At 54.7% G+C, this 20137-nt stretch overlaps 1 protein-coding gene across 2 annotated transcripts in view; it reads left to right on the top strand.

The window, feature by feature from the left end:
* The window catches only part of ELL (elongation factor for RNA polymerase II), a 69975-nt gene that overhangs the window by 34845 nt on the left and 14993 nt on the right, over positions 1 to 20137 (top strand). For both annotated transcript variants that reach the window (XM_032412452.1, XM_032412451.1), the window contains exons 2-5: positions 6919 to 6966; positions 13668 to 13789; positions 14233 to 14396; positions 16490 to 16764. In XM_032412452.1, coding sequence (XP_032268343.1) covers positions 6919 to 6966; positions 13668 to 13789; positions 14233 to 14396; positions 16490 to 16764 — 609 coding nt within the window. The remainder of the gene's footprint in view (positions 1 to 6918; positions 6967 to 13667; positions 13790 to 14232; positions 14397 to 16489; positions 16765 to 20137) is intronic.

Raw genomic sequence — 20137 nt, 5'->3', positions numbered from 1 at the left:
ACGTGACCCCTCAAGAGGGTCTGCAGAGACTAGAGGCATCGTGTGTAACTTTGCCAACCTGAAGTGCAGCCCACACAGGCACTGAGCGTGACATATGCAGACAGGTAGTACCGTGTCCGAGAGACTGTTCTAGGAAGTTACATTACCTGGTGACTTGCTAATCACAGTCTGGGGAATAACGCGGAAGCTGCCAAGGCAATAGGGAAATGGACAGCACCCCAGCTAGTCTGTTGGACCCTCCTGGCCTTGACATGTTCGCCGCCTTTTACCTTCTGTCCTGCTGAGGAGGCAAGGTAATAGGGTGGCAAGGCTTCCCTAACAAATGGTATGTCCCTGGTCCCATGAGCTCTTGTCCCCTGCAGGGAACAGCCAGCCAGAAGGCAGTGGTGGGGCATGTTAGCACGGGGAGCCCATGCATTGCCAGGGTGTCCCAGCTGCTGGGGGCCAGGCCAGGCGGGTCCAGAGGGTGAGCACTGGTCCCGCTGCGAAGGCATCTCCGACAAGGGCTCTGGCCGCTTGCTCCACAGACACTGTTGGTGCCACCCCTTGGGGGGAAGTCCACGAGCCCAGGGGAGGCCCTGCACTCGCCCCACGGCCGCTGACTTGTTTGCAGCATGCCTTCTTACCCAGGGCTTCTGTCCCGCTGCTCCCTCTGCAGCCCCGGCTGCTCCGCAGCTCCGCCCCAGCCTCGGCCCCGCCCTCGTTTGGGTCTGCTCGCTCTCTTTTTTTTTTAAAAGATTTTATTTATTTATTTGACAGAGAGAGACACAGCGAGAGAGGGAACACAAGCAGGGCGAGTCGGGGAGGGAGAAGCAGGCTTCCTGCTGAGCGGGGAGCCCGACGCGGGGCTCGATCCCAGGACCCTGGGATCACGACCTGAGCCGAAGGCAGACGCTTAACGACTGAGCCACCCGTGCGCCCCAGGTCTGCTCTCTTGCCATGTCCACCGTACCCCTCACTTGATCCTTCCATGTGCAGTCAATGGCCACGTGCTGGGGTGGCGTGTGTCTGGTTGTCCTGCCCTGCCTGCCATGCTCTGTGAGGCACGGCCTGGGACCTGAGGGACTTGGGAAGTGCCCCTCGAGTGCATAAAGGGGTAAGTGTCCAACCACGCTAGAGGTGCACGGCCAGCGTGTCCAGCAGACAAATGTGCAGAGTCTGACTGCTCTACCCCCCAGGGCCATGGCTCAGGGAGGTCAGGGTTAGCTTGGCACTGGGAGAACGCAGCCCTCCAGTTAACCTCGTGCTTCAGGTCATATGGTGGCAGGACCCTGGGATAGTTTGCTTCCATCTCCCTGCCCCTACCCACCCAGGTCCTTGTGCCTCACTGCCACCCTTTCAAGGCTGCACTTCCAAATCCTTACTTCAACACTGTTTATGCCTTCAGCAGACAGTGATCTACAGAAATGTCACCACGAGACAAAGCCTTCCATGTTCATACACATATTCCCTGTGCCCCAGTGCTCTTCATCCTGGGTGCAGATCCACGTGTCCATCTGGTGCCACGTTCCCTCCTCCTGAAGGACTTCCAGAACCTTCCTTGCAGTGCAGATCTACTGCAGAGATGATCTCAGCCTTTTTCTGCCTGAACAAGTTTTTGTTTCACCTTCTCCTTCACTCGATAAGGAACTGTAGGTTGGCATTCATTGCTCTTGCCTCAGTCTTTTACAGATGTCCTTCCACGGTCTCCAGGCTTGTTTCTGATACTTGGTCTTGTGAGTTATCTTTGCTCCTTGGTTCTCATAGCATGTCAGTCAGCGGTCATACTGATTTGCTTATGGTGTGCTGTGACATGGTTCTTTGTTTTCCTGCTGGAGCTTCTGGAATCTATGGAATTATTGTGTTCCTCACATTTGGGCCATTATTTCCTCAGATACCAAGCTCTTGGGATTCCAGTTATGCATATGTTGGAACTCTTGGTACCATTGTCCCCTGGTTCACCGAGACTGTGTTCATTTTCCTGTAGACTTTTTTCTGTGTATGATTCATTTTGGATAGTTTTTGGTAGTTTGTCATCAGGTTCATAACCTTTTCTTCCACATAGTCTAATATTAATCCCACTTCATGAGTTTTTCTTTCCAGGTATTTCATTTCTCAGCTCCAGAAGTGCCATGTGGCTCTCTCCTCATACCTCGTATTTCTCTTCTCACCAGTTCAAGTTTCTTTTAAACCCTTGAACATTTTTCAAATGTAATGGTTACTCTAAAATGAAGCCCTTTTCTGTCAGTTCCATTGTCTTTGTCCTTTGTGAGTCGATTTTCATTGGCTGAATTTTGTCCTGGGCTGAGGCGGGGGGTCACATTTTCCTATAACTTCACATGTCTGGAGGTTTTTGGTTTTGGATACTGAGTGTTGTGAATTCCATGGGGTCATGTGCTGGATTTCGTTGTCCTTCTTAAAGTGTGTTGGTTCTGCTCCTGGCTGCTGGCGGGCAGTTTGGTTAGTGGTGGGTCAGCTGATCCTGCGGAAGCTTGTTTCTGAGATTTTCTAGTAAAGGGAACTGAGTGAAGCCTTTACTTGAGGGCTAGATTAGCTCCACTGCCGAGTGGGATACAGTGAGAACTCCCTTGGACTGGCAACCCATATGGCCTCTCATAGGCCATATCCTCTGGCTTGAGGCCCTGCCTCGGGGGAGTGCCTGTGAGCCTTCAAGGGGAGCAGCTCAGGGCCCTGTGCAGGCTCTAGGAGGGGCTTCTGCACTGCCCCCTCCTCCATGGGCCTTTGCCCACACATCCAGCCCCTTCAGCCTCCCCAGCCCGTGATCTGGAAAGTTTCTTGAGGCACTGAGCTGGGCGGTCAGAGGCTGCCACAGGGGCCTACAGCATTTGGGGGTCCCCTCGGCCTGCCTGCCCCACCCTGAACCTGACTCAGAGGGAAGATTAAGAATTGGTGAATTATGCAGCCAGCTTTATTCCAGTAGGTTCTTGGAGGTGGCAGACTTGATGCGTTTTGAGTCATTCAAATTAAACATATTTGCTTTACAGTAAATAGCTGAGAACTTTTGTTTAGAAAAATAAAAACCTTACTTTGATCTAAAAACAGATTTCCATTGCAAGTAGCAACCCCTCCAACAAAACAATGTGTGCCAAAGGCCACTTTAGTGGATGTTGGACACACACAAGTGGTTTCAGTACATTTTAGAACTCTTCAGAGATTTCTCTTTTCTTAAACTTTCTTGTAACAATTTTGTTATGCTTCATTGAAATGTTCCGGGACCTCTGAGCTGGGAGTTTGTGGCAGGTGGGGTGGTCACATGCCAATGTGCAGGACACTCCAAATCAGATTCCTGCAGCCCTTGGAGAGGCGACCCACCTGGTGCCTGTGGTTCCTCCTGGAAATCTTAGGGGGGTGGGGCACAGTGGTGAGCAGGTGCCCCATGTAGAAGAGTCTGCACAAAAGGTCAAGGTAGGGGCGCCTGGGTGGCTCAGTCAAGCGTCTGCCTTTGGCTCGGGTCAGGGTCCGCATCGGGCTCCCTGCTCCGCGGGGGGCCTGCTTCTCCCTCTCCCACTCCCCCTGCTTGTGTTCCCTCTCTAGCTGTCTCTCTCTCTGTTGAAAAATAAAATCTTTAAAAAAAAAAAAGTCAAGGTAGTCTGCCCTGGGATGGAGGAGGTGATGGGCAAGAGCCGCAGCTGACTCAGGCAGCCTCATTAACCCAGATTACCAAGGGTGGGCCCTGCTGGGCCTGTAAATGTGGCTATGACTGTGACCGGCTGTCCACTGTTGGGTGGCGTGGCCCGTGACCTGAGTGCCGTTAGAACATACCTTGTCATCCAGTGAGTGTGAGGGCACTATGGGCTGCTTCTCCCTTTGTTCTAATGTCCTACCAGGTGGGGCCCCTTTCCCCCTGCCTGCACAGGGCTGGCGGAACTTAGTTGGGTCTGGTCCTGGTGCCTGTTTTGGTTAGTGGCTATAGACGGGGCCTGTGGGGAGTCATCCAGGTATGTATGTGATAGTAACAAGTGAATTGCTCTGCTGTTGACAAGAAGAGCCTGGTTCTTCTGCTGGAGGGAGGAGACACCATGAGAACCAGGGGCCTGGTTTTGTGATGATAGCCAGGCTGCTTGGGGACATGGCCTTGGCATTGTTGAGAAGGCCTGGGTTTTTAGGCCTCTCTGCCAGCTTCTCCAATGGGTAAAGTCACCGCCGTTGGGGAATGAGTGATTGCAGGAAAGGAGTCTTCTAGATAATTTGCTCGGCAGCTACCACGTCAGTTAAACGCTTCACTAAGTGGCTCACAGGGAGCATGTGGTCCAGGGGGAGGGTGGCCCACCACGCCAGCTGATGTGGGTGCTGGTTGTTGTCTGCCAGGCACTGCTGGGGCTGCCCTGGTGGAGTTCCTTCTGGGGAGATGCGCCCTTTTGGATTCCTCCCCATTATTACTCTAAATCCAGACTTGTATCATCACCATTGTGATACAACACAGGCCTTGCCCTGTGTTGATAGACACGCAAGGCACTAGAGTTAGCCCTAGGCTGGCTCCTACATGGGGGCCTGGGCTAACAGATGGGGTGCAAGAAGCAAGCCCCAGGTGCTCTCTGCCACTGTGGTGTCCCGTGTGTCTGCTCTGGGCTTTGTACCTGCTGTTCCCTCTGCTGGGAGCAGCCTGCCTTCCTGTCTTTGATGATCAGGTGAGGTCGGTAGAGAGTTCCAGAGGACTGCTTTGCCTTAGCATTGCCTTTGCTGTGGTGTTCTTGTGTCTTCTGCTGTTTCCTTCCATCTACTCTATATCCTGCACTGAAAATGGTTAACAGACCGGAATATCTCCTCTGGGTGTTCAGGAATCCTCTGTGTTCAGGTGATGTTGCTCAAAGCCCAGGAGTCTTCAGAGAAAGACCCTCTGTGAGCCTGAGGGCAGGTCACAGCTGTCATGGAGGTGTGTGGATGGCCCATGGAACTTACCTGCTTTAGGTGTAGGGTCTAATCACTTAGAAGCTTTGAGGTTTGTCCATGTTGTGTCCGTTCCCTTTTATTTCTGGGTAGTAGTCTTTTGTTACTTAGTCCACCATTTGATGGGTATTTGGGTTGTTGCTACTTTTTGGATACTAAGAGTAATTCTGCTGTGCACATTTCTATATACGTTTTTGTGTAGACCTATATTTTCATTTCTCTTGGGTCTGTCCCTTGGAGTGGAAATGCTGGGTCATATGGTAACTGTGTTTAACCTTTTTTAGAAACTACCAGATCGTTTTTCACAGTGGCTTTGCCGTGTGCATTCCCACCAGCGTGTTGGGTATTGTCCTTTTCATTTTAGCCGTCCTGATAGGTGCATGGTATCTCCCTGCGAAACCTGCACTTCACTGATGACTAGTGGCTTCATAGTGCTCATTGGCCACCTGCAGGTTTTCTTTTTGTTCTCTATCTTTAACCCAGTTCCAAGCAAAGGCCTCTTAAATGTTGTATCTCCAAGGGCCTAGCCGGTCCGGGGACCCCACAGGTGCTGTGTTTCTCATTCTCTGAACGTCAGCCCCAGGGGTGGGGGGTGACGGGCAAGGTCAGGTTGTGGCTTATAGGATGGGTCAGCTGGTCCTGAGCCTGCTTTGGGGAAAGTCTGGCCTCTGTCTTCAAAGCACGGCGACCCTCCAAAGCAGGGGTTGGTTTCCGGTCCTGGAGCAGGACAAGGGGCTGGAGGATGTCCCATATCTGACAGCCTGGCAGTGAGAGGTGATGTGCTTTGGAAATGTAGGGTGGTTTCTAGGGTGTCAGATCCTATGGGAGTAAGTGCTGGTGCTTGGTGTGATCTCTCAGGACATTTGGAAATTCTGCTGCCCCAAGTTCACTGACAAACTGCTCCAGTGACAGAGTCCTTGAGATTTGGCAAAAGAGAGGGCTCTTGGTAAACAAAGCGTGTGGGGTGGTTCTGGGGGGGAGTACATGTACGGCTTGTGTGGTCCCAGCTGCTGAGCCATGTCTGCCTCATACAACTACAACCCTCAGCCCAGCAGCTGATGGACCCATGCACCCCGAGAGGCCAACCTGCCTGTTGGTTGGTTCTTCCCGTGATTCTAGAGAGCTACTTCACCCACCCAGGGCCTGTGGTGGGCCTGACAGTCTGGGTGGGGAGCAGACAGGTAGTCAGTCCAGACACCTGGTGTCTGGGGCCAGCTGGGAGGGTCTCCTCTCACTGCCGGTGGGGCTGGGGTGCAGGCCCGAGGGGCAAGCTTGGATGGAGATGCGAGAGCCCAGGCGTCTGGAGAAGGCTGGGGAGGATAGTGGGCACAGAAGCGAGGAGGGTTTGGGGACTGAGGGGGAAGGGGTTGTGGTGACAAACTAGGGCCACGCTGTGGGGTGGTATGTGCTGTACAGAAGGTGGGTGCTTGGGCCCAAGATGGGTGAGAAAGAGAGGTGCGACCCTCCATCTGGATCTGTGTTCTTTCTAAAATTCTGACAGAAGGCTGATCTCTGAATAGCTGAAGCTTAAAGTATTTTGAGTTTTTAAGTATATTTTTTCTTGTGACATTTGGAAATTCCGCCACCCCAAGCTCAGTGACAAACTGCTCTGAAGTTGTGACGTGGGGGCTGCGCAGGCCTTGGGCCCTGTCCTGGCAGGGTGTTTGGGGTGGGGGGGCATCACCTCGTCAGCCTGCCTTCTGGCCAGCGGTGCTCATCCATTGCGATTCCCTTCTGAGGGGGTGTCTCCGAAGCAGGGTGGTCTGGGCTGATGTTGGTTTGGGGGTAACAGTGAGGGGCTGCCCATTGCCTGTGTCTCCACTCTTACCTCTTATATACCTGCCATTCAGGAACTCCTGATCCTTCAAAATTCTGCTCCAGTGACCTTTCCTGTAATTTTCAGACGTGTGTGTGTTTTCTCTTGTGTCTCCTGAAAACACTGTCCTTACCCTACTCTTTCTATACCTGGGAAGTAAGTCTTTGGATTTCGAGATATCTTTATTGACATTTTCCCATTTTGCTTTTTTGCAGGAGTCTGTTTCACTGAGACCATCAATCCGATTTCAAGGAAGTCAAGGGGTGAGTCTTTTTTGTCTTAAGCGTGTCTGGAATTGTGACAGTGTGCGCTCTGGCCTGTTGTGGCATGCTGGGCACAGAAGCAGGCTGGGGGCAGCATTTTGGTCCCATCTCTGTGTGTGTCGGGCCAGGCGCTGTGCCGAGCTAAGGTCTGCCAGGTTGGTCCCATGACCGGGGCCACACCAAGAGGCTCTCTGGGGTGAATGCAGCTTTTCTGTCCAGCAGTCCCTCAGAGTCTCCCCTTCCTTCCTATATAGCCAGTGCATAGCTGACTCCCAGGCCCCCTAGTCTCTGTTCTGATCTGATCTCTGCACTGATTCAAACCTGAGGTGTCCCAGGGGCCAAGCAGGCCTGGAGCTGTGGCCTCCCCAGGAGCTGGTTTGTTGGTACACCTGGGACCATGGGTGTCTGATTGTAGTACTGGGCTGCCGATGGGGGGAGGGGGTTGTTAGAGAAACTGAGCACTCTGTTTTCTGAAACGTATTTATTTTATTCTAAATGATCATCTTATAGAAAAATTGGGAGAATAAAAAAAAAAAAGTGGGACGAGTTGTCCACAATTCTTGCCCCCCAAGGCTTAGGACCCCCCTTGTATCCCTCACCCACCACACATGCCTTGGAACATTTCAGTTTTTTTTCTGGTCTTTATTGCAAGTCTTTTTTTTCTTTTTTTTTTTAAATCTGAAGTGTTGCCACAAGTGTCTGAGTCAGTTTCCACCTGACAGCTGGCCGGCTGCCTCTTTATGGAGGAGGTCTGTGGGTTTCACCCCTGCCAGCGTGTTCTAGAGAGACAGGGCCTCTAGAAGATCCATGTGTCTGTGTGTGCAGATGCAGAGATACCAAGAGATACATTGCAAGGCATTGGCTCCTACAGTTATGGGGCTGGTGAGGCTGAAGTCCATCCATGGAGCAGGCAGGAATGGGCACTGTGGTCCACAGGCGAGCTAGGGAAACCTCAGTTTCCCTCTTAAGGCCTTCAGCTGATTGGATGAGGCCCACTCAGACCATCGAGGGTCATTCTCTTAAAGGCAGCTGGTTGTGGATGTCACCACATCTACAGAATACCTCCATCCAGATTAGCATTCATGGCATCACTTGGGGCTGTGGCCTGGCCAGGTGCACATGTGAACTGAACTGACCATCATACCAAGACCTGTCAAGGTCATCAAGACCCCCTGAAAGGCCCCAGAGTCCCTGCTTCCCCAGTGCCTCCTCAGGGACATCGCACCTCCGTCCGGCCCCTTCGGAGTCTTGTGGCAGCCTTCCCTTTATTTTCCCTGGGACATTGCCCCAAGGGCAGAGGTCAGTGTTGGGGGCAGGGTTCCCTGGGCTTACTGCCAGACTGGCCTCATGTCGCCCTCTGGTGGCCAATGGTCATGCTGTGCCCTCAGCAGTCAGGGAAAGAAGAGGAAGTGGATCCATGGAAGGGGGCACTGAGATCAGTGGCTTATGTAGTGAGCAACATTTTCTGGTCAGCAAGACACCACACGACCACTCACAAAAGGCACAGAAGCACCACGAGGTTCTCCTGGGCTGTGCCTTGTGTTGCCCAAATTTCTGTGCAAAGCCTCAGAGCCACGTCCGTTCAACTTAGGGGTTCTACCACCTTAGATTTAGAGTCATGTTTTACCCACTTTTCCTTCTGTCTGGATTTTCTCAGCGTAACAGAGTTTTAGAAAGTTCTGAGGGTACAGAGGCCCTGTGCCGCAGCTCTGGGCAAGCCAGACCACGATTCTTCACTAGGAGGATATTCCCTGTGTGAGCCTGTGTGAGGGCTGGAGGGTGCCAAGTGGCGAGGAGGAGTGCTATTCTTTCCCTGCTTGCTGTGAAGGGTCAGGCACTAGGTCTACCCTCTGTGTCCTCTGGACCTTGTCCTTCTCCTCCTGGGCATTGATGGGATGCATCCCCTCCCCCCTGCCAGTTGTGAGGGGCCTGGCCTGGTGCTAGGCACATAGCGGGCCGCATCTGCATAGTCGCCCTGCTGCCGGAGGAGGCAGGGCACCTGGGCTCTTGCCTCCCACTTGTCCTGGTCACTCAGCTCCTTGTGCATAGCTGAGGTTGGGAGATGGAGCCAGTGAGGTAGGCTGGACAGAGCAAGGAGCAGGCAGGAGGTCAGTGGGGTGGGGCTGGGCAGGCTCATCCAATGTTCATGGGGAATGGGCTAATTCCATGTTTGGCTCTTTGTAGGGTGACGGGGACCCTCTTTCCCAGAGGCCCATGAAGCTGACAGACTGAAGATTGAGACCCCATCTATAGGCTCCTGAGCTCAGGGACCTTGGCCAATTCTTTTCACCATCCCTCAGCCTCCTCGCCCAGATCAGCTCTCTGCCTCAGGGGTCGTGTGTGTGTGTGTGTTCATGAGGTCTTAGGAGAACCAGTGTCTTAGGAGAACCAGTGTCCTCCTTGCAGCCCAGAATGAGCTCACTCAGCTCCTCGTGTGCGTCCCCCTCGGTGCGCATAGCCAGCGTCGGGCTTCAGCATTGAGCCCTGCCTGGGTGGGAGTCCCATCTGGCCTGGTCACCTGCTTATGCTTGCAAGCACCATGAGAACCCGGCCTGCCCAAGGAGGTTGTGGTGTGCAGCCGGGCCCTGGTGTTGGCTGCTTCCTTGGCGTGACTAACGGCATTTGCCAGGGTGCCCAGAGAGCCCGGCCCACCGGTGGTAGCATGTTGGGCCTCTGGGGGGTCACGTGCCAGAGCAAGATGTTCATCTTTGTTTCATTTGCCAAGTACATGTTTGTGTTTGCATTCTCTGCCTTCTCTCGAACACTGAGCTGGCTGACCTGGGCCCCTGTGCTGCTGGGGGTCACTTTTAAGTTGTTAACCTCTGACAACTGGTGAAAAGTCAGCCTCCAGAGGGGAAGAGAAACCCTCACCTGGCCAGCCCCACCCTGAAACTCTTCAGTTGATGAAAAAAGAGAAGTAGGGTTGGTATCCAAGGCTGTTAAGGGTCTCGGCATTTCCCTGTGCTGCGGCAGGAGCCTGAACCGCACTTTCTAGAATGAGGTTTGGCAGCTCTGGTCAGAGGCATTTGGCCAGTTTCTGTCTGTGTCTAGGAGCCGTCTCTGCGGGAGCAGTGAAGGGCACACACAAGATTGAGCCACTAGCTGCTTATTGCTGCGTCATTTGTAACAGGGACAGTTTGGAAACAGTCTAAAAACTCTCTAAATGGGGGGTTTTGGAGTTGGGAGCCAACTGTGTGCCAGGGTTGCCCGGAGTGCGGGGGCTGTGCGCTCCCTCCTGAGCTTGCTGGGTGGTGAGAGCATGCGAGCGGCGCCTGGAATGCAGGCAGGTGCTTAGCGTGCGCCCTGAGCCTGGGGTCGAGGGAGTGCCCCTGGGCTGCAGAGGATGCTTTCTCTTGGAAGTGAAGTTCAGCAGTGGTAGTTCTCTGTACCCAGAATATGTTTTATTCTGAAGCTTCCCCGGGAAGTGACAATAACTAAGAAAACAAGTGTTGCCTGAAAACTCTTCTGGCCAGAGAGAAGACCCTGGTCAGTTGGCGTTTGGGTTCCTGTACGTGCCCGTTGACCTCATTCTTTTTTTTTTTTTTTTTAAAGATTTTATTTATTTATTTGACAGAGAGAGACACAGTGAGAGAGGGAACACAAGCAAGGGGGAGTGGGAGAGGGAGAAGCAGGCTTCCCGCGGAGCAGAGAGCCCGATATGGGACTCGATCCCAGGACCCTGGGACCATGACCTGAGCCGAAGGCAGTTGCTTAACAACTGAGCCACCCAGGCGCCCCGGTTGACCTCATTCTTACCTGAATGGAATATCAAGTGCTTTCCCCACCAGTTTTTGCCCCCAGGACTTGCTGTGTCTTTTCGCAGCCTCCACCTACACCACACACACGAGATCCCACAGACCCGGGGAGGAGGGGGGCAGGCAGGCCCGGCTTGGGACAGATTTCAAAGGATAGGGCTGTGGCAGGAGCCTGTGCCCCCTCGCAGGCCTCAGAGGCACTCAGGGCCACTCAGGAAGGACAGACCTGTTTGCTGCTCCAGCTCTGCGCACAAAGACGCTCGATTAGGTTGGTAGTGACCTAACCCGGAGTCAGGGCTGACATCAGATGCACCCAAACCTGTGTGCTCAGGCCAGCTGAGCGCCACATGGTGGCCCCCGTGGGACAGCTGAGACTTGGTCCAGAAGGCACATGCTCTGGCTGACCAGGGCTGTTTCGGGCCACATCCTGGAACATGTGCCAAGCTCTTCACTGACCCAGAGAAAGCCATGCGTTCCTGGGCTGTTCATGCCCAGCTGGCTGATTTCCCTGCCTGGTTCCCAGTGACTGGTAACCAATAACCAGCGTCATTTGGGAGCGGCAAAGCAGCCTGCTAACGGGAGGATTCCACAGGCCGTGGTAGTGCTGGGGAGGGAGCCGGGACTGAGAGAATGGGCCACACCAGGCTCCCAGCAAACCTCCCCTCTACTTCCCTCCCTCTCCGACTCGTGTGCTCCCCACTTTGTCCTGAAGGATACTGGAAACCTCTGTGTGTGTCCTACCCTGTCACGAGTAGCATCTAGTTCTCCTGTGCATTAGTTTCAAGCCCAGGGTTTCTCACCATCCTGTGGCTCCAGTAGCTACACAAACCCACCTCTGGGCTCTGCGCTGGGACCCCCACTTCCAGAATAAATTTTGAAAGTGGGCATACGCACCTGTGTGGAAAAGGTTTAGATGGGGTAAAAGGGTCACAATGCAGAGTCCCCCACAGTCCCCACCTAGAGAGAAGCTCAGTTGCTTTGGGACTCAGACCTGACCTCCTTCCCTTCTCTTGGGTGACAGCCCAGTCACTGTCCCCTGAGCAGACCGAGGTGGAAAATGCCACCTGGGGCGGGGGGGGGGGGAGGAGACACATCTCCATCAGAGCCAGGATGGGATGAGGGAGAGGTTCAAGGATGGGGTGGAGAAAGCCCCCCCCCCCCCCCACGGCAGTGGGTGTCAGGCTCCACTGGAAGCGGCTTTTGATTTGTTGACTTTGTGGTGGTATGTGACCTTCCTGCTGCATTCTGGGCCACTGCATCAGTACGTATCTGGCTTTGGATGCATTTCCTGCAGTGACCCTCAGCAGCCCGAGCCTTGGCATCTGGGCATTGTGTTTCCAGCTGCTACTATAATGGAGAACAAAAAGTCACATCCAAGAAGGGATGAGTGTGGGGCGCTTGGGTGGCTCAGTTGGTTAAGTGGCTGCCTTCGGCTCAGGTCATGATCCCAGGGTCCTGGGATGGAGCCCCACATCATGCTCCCTGCTCAGCAGGGAGCCTTGCTTCTCCCTCTCCCTCTGCCTGCCACTCTGCCTACTTGTGCTTGCTCTCTCTCTGTCAAATAAATAAATAAAATCTTTAAAAAAAAAAAAGGCGGGGGGGATGAGTGGACAGCACAGGGTGGCCACAAGTGTTGGAAAGGAGATGTTGTGTGCAGACAGGACAAGGCTCAACTGCCATGTCTGGGAGCCACTCTGAGCGAGGTTTGCTCTCACTGTGCACATCCGGGCCTCTCCTGGGGGCAGGGACTGACCATATGCTGGGCAGGTCACTCAGTGTTTGGGGGCCAACGCTAGGCCAGGTGGACATGCAGGTTCCCTATGGGTCCATGCACCAGCCTGAGGGGCGGGGCAGGGAGGCCGTGAAGCTGGGTCAGGAGCAGCGTCCTTTCTTGTGGCCTGAGCCACTGTGTTCTCAGTCTCAGACAGGCTGAACTGCCCTTATTTACTCGTGACAGCGGGGCAGGGGTGGAATTCAACTGGGCCATGTTTGATCTGGTGCTGATGAGGGTTGTTGGTATGCTCACCTCCATTGGAGAGGAAACAGGGCTTGGGCATACTGAGGTGGTTTGGCCGGCAGCCTGGGGATGAGGCCAGAATGCGGCCTGCCCATTCCCTTAACCTCCATTTACCACTTGTGCCCCCCTTGTGTGTCTGTCAGCTGTGATGAGCTCCTGTACCCAAAACCCAGTGATTACTTTATGAGGGGCCACCACGGGGTGACAGAGGGTTCTGGAGGCCCATCCTGTACCCCGAATATGGGCCAGCAACCAGAGCATGGGGTCTTCCTACCAACTCCCTCAACCTAGGGAGGGTTGGTCTGAAATCCTGCAGTGGCCTCTGGGCACAAGGCTGTCCCACCTGCGCTGAGCCCTATACCTTGGCTGGGACCATTGCTGTCTGTCTGTCTGCCAGCCAGGCTGTCCATCCCTTCTGCAGAGGCACTGCCCAAAGTCAGGGTTACATTAACCAAGACATTCATCCTGTGTCACATGTAACCGTGTCATGGTTTGTTGAGGTGAGTGCTGCCCATCTGTGAGCCCCTGGGGGCCTGCAGGGCAGTGAGTGGACATTTAGGTGGAGTGTGTATCCCACAGGGGAGCAAGGGTTGGAGTATCTTGGCTGCTCAGTTTGCCCTGATGGCTCCCGATGCCCATCTTGTCTCATTTCATCTTCACGCATGTCCCAGGCCAGATCTGCCCCATTTGCTGGGCAGGAAACTGGGTCATGACCCAGATCAGGGTGGGATCCCTGTCTCCGGGTGTATGTTAAGCGCTCTATGCTCCTCAGACCGAGATGCCATCACTGCTTAGAAAGTGCTAGCACATTCTCATTGTGTCAAGTTGTGGGGATGGTCTGAGGTCCAATGGATGGGCCATCCCATGGTGCCCGCCCCCACGCCCCTGTGTTGTGGACCTCTCAGTGATGTCTCCCGTTCTCTACACAGCACATCTCCATCCCCCAGCCTGACTGCCCCACAGAGGCACGGACATTCTCCTTCTACCTCTCCAACATTGGCCGGGACAGCCCCCAGGGCAGCTTCGACTGCATCCAGCAATATGTCTCCAGGTGAGGTCCTACCTGGGCCCAGTGCCCCCTTCTTCTTTTTCTTCTTCTTTCTTTCTTTTTTTTTTTTTAAGTTTATTTATTTAAGTAATCTCTACACCCAACATGGGCCTTGAACTCACGACCACAAGATTGAGAGCCGCATGCTGTATGGACTGAGCCAGCCAGGCCACCCCAGTGCCTCCTTCCTTCCTTTACATGAGCCTTGCTGCTGCTTTCAGTGTGTGCGGGGCATGGATGCAGGTCCTGGCCTGCTGCCTCTGCCCAGGGGCCTAGGTTGCCTTGTTTCTTCCAGATCAAGATGTGCCATGTAGAAACCATGCTGCTCAAGTTATCACCGACCCCATTTCCCACCTGGGGATTGGGGGGGGCGGGCACGGGCTCCTAGACTGTCTCTCCTTGTCATCCCAGGAGTTCACCTTGGCTCCTGGCCCCTTATCTTGCAGCCATGGGGATGTTCACCTGGACTGCCTGGGCAGCATCCAGGACAAAATCACGGTGTGTGCTACCGACGACTCCTACCAGAAAGCACGGCAGAGCATGGCACAGGCCGAGGAGGAGACACGGAGCCGTGGTGCCATTGTCATCAAGGCCGGAGGCCGCTACCTGGGTGAGGAAGAGGCCTGGGACTCCACCTGTCGGGGGGCTCATGCCTGCTGGGCAGCTGTGGGGTTGGGGAGCAGGAGAGACTCAGGGCCTGTCCTGGCCAGGAGCTGGAGTGATGGGTTAACGGGTGTGGCCCCAAGCAGGGTGAGCCAAGTCGTTGTTGGGTCAGAAAGGAAGGTCCTGTTGCACTGGCTGAGTCAGCTGGGGGCTGTGGCATCTGTTGATTGCCCAGTTTGAATAAGAGCCCGAAGAACTCTAGGAATTCCAAATCCACGGGCCCCTCTCCCAGGCTCTCGCCTCGGGGATCTCTACCCATCAGAGAGATAGACCCACTCTTCGACAGCAGGGCTGCGGTCTGTCCTCCAGCGGCCACCCCTGCCCTCACCTGCCTGGCCGGCTCTTCCCCAAGACTGACATGGCCAGTGGCAAGGTGCAGATGGCGAGACCTACCCTGTGGCAAGTGGCCTGCTGCTTGGGCTGGGGCCATTGAGGGGCCTTCGGGTCGTACCTGGGAAGGAAATGTGTTGACTCCCTGCTGGATGAGAAGGCCCTGGCGGCATACCATCTGCTTGGAAACAGTTTTGGTGAAGTTGAGACACCAACAGCATGAAAAGTGTTTACTTGTAGGAAGCTCCATTCCTGCTTTAGTCTTCCCAGCACCTAGGTCCAGACAAGTTCAAGTCATGAGGATTCAAGGCTGCGGGGAAGGGTGTTAGGCCTAAGGGAGGCTCAAAATGGCTTACAGCAAACCAGGACCTTGATGGCTTTTGGGGTTTTTTTCTTTTTTAAGAAAAGGTAGGAGGATTTCAAAGCCCCCCAAAGGAGCACATGATTTCACTGGCTTGGCAGTGAGATTGGCTCTGAATGAAACCCCAGATGTCTGTGCCGGAGTCCGTGTCGCCAGTGAACGCTGCGTCCGGGTGGACGTGGCCGTGCGTGCTGAGGGAGCTTGTGCTCTGGGCTGTGGCCGTTGCTGGGGACAGAGCCACCCGAGAGCAGTCGCCAGAATCCAAAAATGCTTCCCCTGCCTGCTCTCACCTCGAGGTGCAGATGTGGACATGCATATACATCTCAGTAAATATCTGGTCCTTCGGCCTGAAACTTGGTCAGAAATGTGGCTTCTGCCACTTTGGATACAGCAAGAGTTTTGCAGTGGTTTTGGTTTTGGTGGAAGCACTTGTCACCTGGCCTCTGAAGACAGACATGCTTGTCCCACTGTGTCACGCCTCTCCCTGACCCTGCGTTGGCCCATCAGCTGGGTCCTCTGGGGACAAAGCCTGGCCCTGAGGATTCTGACAGCACTTCTTCCTGTGTTAATTTGACAAATAAGATTTAAGGGATGAGAGCAAAAAAAATCCTCCTAGAGAGCTTTCTGGCCCAAGGTCATGAAGCGTGCGCTGCCCTCCCTCGGCCGTGCGTGTTCTCTCAGCGGCAGTGCTGCTATCCAGGGGGTAGTTAACAGTTTCTGAGTGGAGGCCCCTCCCTCCAGAGCAGAGCTGGAGTCTGTTTGCTCTAGAAGGGTGGGGGATCGGGCTGCTGCCCCTGGGACTCTGAGCACAGCCATGTCTGCCCAAGAAGCGCTCGACAGGGCTGCAGCTGGGGAGCTGCTCCTACCCTCGGGTCTCTAGAGAAGCTGCCCAAGCAGCCTGATGCCTTTGTTCACTCCTTTTTCATAAAAGAGAATGGGGGATCCTGTGGGGCCAGCACAGTGCTGTGATGTGTAGGCTCTGGGGGCATCTGCCTCTGGCCATTCAGAAACCCCACTCTTTTTACCATCAGCCCCCTCTCCCTGTAGTGGTCGGGCTGCCCGTGATGAAGTCCGTTCCGTTTCCTGCAGCTCCTGCTTCTGACACTGGGGGCCCTGCAAGCGCCTGATGAGCTGTGTGTGGTCAGCAGGTGGTGCTCTCAGCTGTCCTGGGTCCCCACCGAGCCGGCCGGGCTGGACAGGGCTTGAACTGAACTGCCTTCCCCTCGGGCTGGTGGCCATCAGTGGGCATCCACGCACTTGCTCAGAACTTGGCATCAGCCCCAGAGGGGCAGAGGGGCACAGAGGCCCCCCACCCCCTCACATCCCTAATGCCTTGGTTCTTGTTGCAGGCAAGAAGGTTCAGTTTCGGAAACCAGCCCCGGGGGCCACAGACGCTGTGCCCTCCCGGAAGCGGGCGACCCCCATCAACCTGGCGAGTGCCATCAAGAAGAGCAGTGTTGGTGGCATTAGCGGGGGCAGCGGGGTGTCTCAGAGGCCTTTCCGTGACCGGGTGCTGCACCTCCTGGCGCTGAGGCCCTACCGGAAGGCCGAGCTGTTGCTGCGGCTCCAGAAGGACGGCCTGGCCCAGGCGGACAAGGATGCGCTGGATGGCCTCCTCCAGCAGGTTCGTGCTTGCCCGGGCCAGGTTGAGGGTCCAGTCAGCCTCAAGTGGCCTCTGCACAGGGTCTGGACGCAGGGCGGGCTGGGAGGGGCCCTTCCCGGGATCTCTTCCAAGATTCTCAGCCTGCCTCAGAGCCTCGGCCTCCTGGGTTAGGACATGCTTAGGGCTGTCATGGACATCTCCCTCGTCGTGGTGCTTGCTGTCCAGTGGCCCTGAGGGTGGCTTAGAGTGAGGTCAGCACCCTCGTCCACACCACCTGCTAACACACAGGCAACAGGCACAGCACAGAGGATCCTAGACTTTAGTTGCCTGATGATTTTAGAATCAAAAGAAGCCTGGGTAACCACAGATGTGAGTTAACAAGAGCTCAGCCTCCTCAGTCAGGTGGGCTTCCCTGCCACTCACCAGCCATGGCCCTGGGCAGGGGGCTTCACTTGTGGACCCTCGGGCTGCCACGTGCGGCCGCAGCTTGCCGGCAGCCCCTCTTGAGGGGTGGAAGGGTGAGCTGGAGGGAACGTGATGTCTGCAGATGGAGGCTGCTGTTACAGAATAGCTCAGGCTTCGGAGCAGGAGCTGTGGGCTTGGCTGCTTTCCCTAGGCCCTTCCCTGTCTCCCAAAGCCCATGGAGGGAGCTTGAGGAGCCCTGGGAAGCTGAACAGCTTGTTCTGGCTTTGCCACATCAGCTGGGCCATGCAGATACCTCGGAGCCCTGCTGCGAGGTTCACACGGCTGGCAGTGGACAGTCCCATCCTGCGGAGGAGGCATGGTCGCACCTCTACGGGTTCTGTCTGCCAGCTCACTTGCCCCTCTTGCATCCTGCCTCAGACGCTCTGGGCGCGCAGACAGTGGAAAACTCACATGCTGAGATAATCAGTAGTTGTATCTGAGGATGAGCCACAGGGTTCACTGCCCCTCATCTCACCGGGACCCTGGCCTCGGGGGCTCCACTTGCTAGGAAACTGTGTGGATGTGGCCTTTTTTTTTTTTTTTTTTTTTTAAAGTGTGTATGTGCAAACAGCGGGGAGGGGGGCAGAGGGAGAAAGAGAATTCTAAGCAGGCTCCGCACCCAGCATGGAGCCCGACACGGGGCTTAATCTTACAACCCTGAGATCGTGACGAAATCAAGAGCCGGACGCCTGACCAACTGAGCCACCCAGGCGCCCCTGGATATGGCCTCTTGAGCTACTGTCCCCTACTCAGAGGTTGTGCAGGTGAGGACCAAGCTGCGCAGTTTCTCCCTCTGAGCATATGAGTTGGCTCAAGGCCTATTAGAAGATAGATATGTAGCTACATGGCTCAGAAGTTTTCTTTGGCAGAGGGGCTTGCCAAAGCATCCAGAAAGCTCCAGAACCAGGAATGATGTTCCTAGGGGGTTTGTTTCCTTGGAAAGTCGCAGGTGTCAGCCTTATCCTTGGGAACTCAAGGGAAGCACAGTGGAGGCCCTCCCCTTAGGCTGGAACTCGGAGAGAGTGAGGCAGGGCTGGCAAAATGCCGGGTCTTTAGACGTGAGCCAGGACTGAAGACACCAGGCTGCCCCTGGACGTGCTGCAGCCCACACTGCTGTCCAGTGAGTGGCCATCAACCCCTACTGTGGCATTCTTGGAAATGCCCTTGCTCCCACCTTCCTCTTTTTTTTTTTTTTTTAAGATTTTATTTATTTATTTGACAGAGAGAGACACAGCGAGAGAGGGAACACAAACAGGGGGAGTGGGAGAGGGAGAAGCAGGCTTCCCGCAGAGCAGGGAGCCCGATGTGGGGCTCGATCCCAGCACCCTGGGATCATGACCTGAGCCGAAGGCAGACGCTTAACGACTGAGCCACCCAGGCGCCCCTCACCTTCCTCTCTTGCCCTGTTTGTGCCCAGAAGAAAGAAGAAGCACATGAGCCCCTCAAATGCAGAATGTGAAACTTGACTGACCAAGCACACAGTTACACCTGAGATTTACCCTCTGAGCAATCCTCAAATGCGGCCAGAACACCAGCCTCGGTTTTCCGAAGAGCTAGGGATCTGTTGGTACTGATGTTGTTCTGCCCGGGGTGCCTGCTTTTTTAACTTCTGAGATACTATCGTTGCTCCCAGCCCTTTCCCGGGATCAGAGAGGCACCGTGCTGGGCTCTGGTTTCTCTGGTTGATTCGGATTCAGCAGCCTCCTGTGGGGCAGCTTATCTCGTGTCTGTGGGCAGAACGTCCTCCCCATGTCTACTCTGATTTCTTCTGAATGGCCCCATCTGCTTTGTGCTTCTGTATTTACTACCCAGCGTGTCCTCCTGGCAGCTGTGGGCAGTAGCAGGACCCCAGCAGCTTGAGGAAGGGGAAGGTCTCGGGGGATTCTCTGGGCTGGGCCTTGCGCAGGCTGGTCATTTCCAGCCTCCCCTAAGTGATCAGGGATTCCGATGAGCAGCACAGATGAAACCGCACTCTTCAAAGGCACCTTCTCTCTTCCTTCTGTGAAAACATCCAAGGCAAAGATTTAAAGCATCTGTCTCCGGGGCTGGCGGGGCCTCAGAGAAACCCAGAGGCTCATCCTCTGTGGGTGGGAGTGTTGATGGGTGGGTGGCTCTTCTGGAGAGCATTTTAACAAAACGCATCAAGAGCCATAAAAATGTTCAGAGCCTTTGACCCACTAATCCCACTTCTGGGAAGCTGGCCGAAGGAAGCCATCGCCAGCATGGAAAAACCTGCACACAGTGGTGTCTGTTTATGCTACAGAGAAACTGGAAGTGGCGTCAGCATCCAACAAAGGAGAAATCTTTGAGTAAATCACATGCAGATACTTGGTGGAATATTACTTAGCCATTAAAAAATGCTCCCTGAGGAAACCCTTGTGACCTGGAGTCCTCTTAGAAGCCCGTGATAGTGAAAAACATCAGCTGCCGCGCCAGCTCTCTGCGGCCAACAAAGTGGGGCAGGGCTAGCTGGTTGCTGGGAAGGTGGACGTAGCCTGGCCCCTGGAGGCCCTGGCTCCCCCACCCGCCACCATCTCTGCCACAGGAGTGTGTATCCAAGAGGGGGTGTCAGTCTCTCCAGGCTGCTGTACCAGAATAACAAACTGGGTGGCTTATAAACAACAGATGTTTACTTCTCACGGTTCTGGAGGCTGGGAAGTCCAAGATCAAGGCGCCAGCAGACTGGGTGTTTGGTGAGGGCTCCCTTCCCGGTTCACAGACTGTCTTCTCAGTGGGTTATCATACGGCAGGAGTGGGGAGGGAGCCTTCTGGAGTCTCTCGTAGAGGGACACTGTTCACATTCATGAGGGCTCCACCCTGATGACCTAATCACCTCCCAAAGGCCCTACCTCCTAATACCATCGTTTTGGGTGTTGAGATTTAACATGAATTTTGGTAGGACAAAAACATTCAGTCCATAACAGGGGAG

The sequence above is a fragment of the Phoca vitulina genome, unplaced genomic scaffold (genome assembly GCF_004348235.1).
Source record: "Phoca vitulina isolate PV1807 unplaced genomic scaffold, GSC_HSeal_1.0 scaffold13, whole genome shotgun sequence".
NCBI classification, from domain to species: domain Eukaryota; kingdom Metazoa; phylum Chordata; class Mammalia; order Carnivora; family Phocidae; genus Phoca; species Phoca vitulina.
This window is presented reverse-complemented; position numbering and strand designations above follow the sequence as displayed.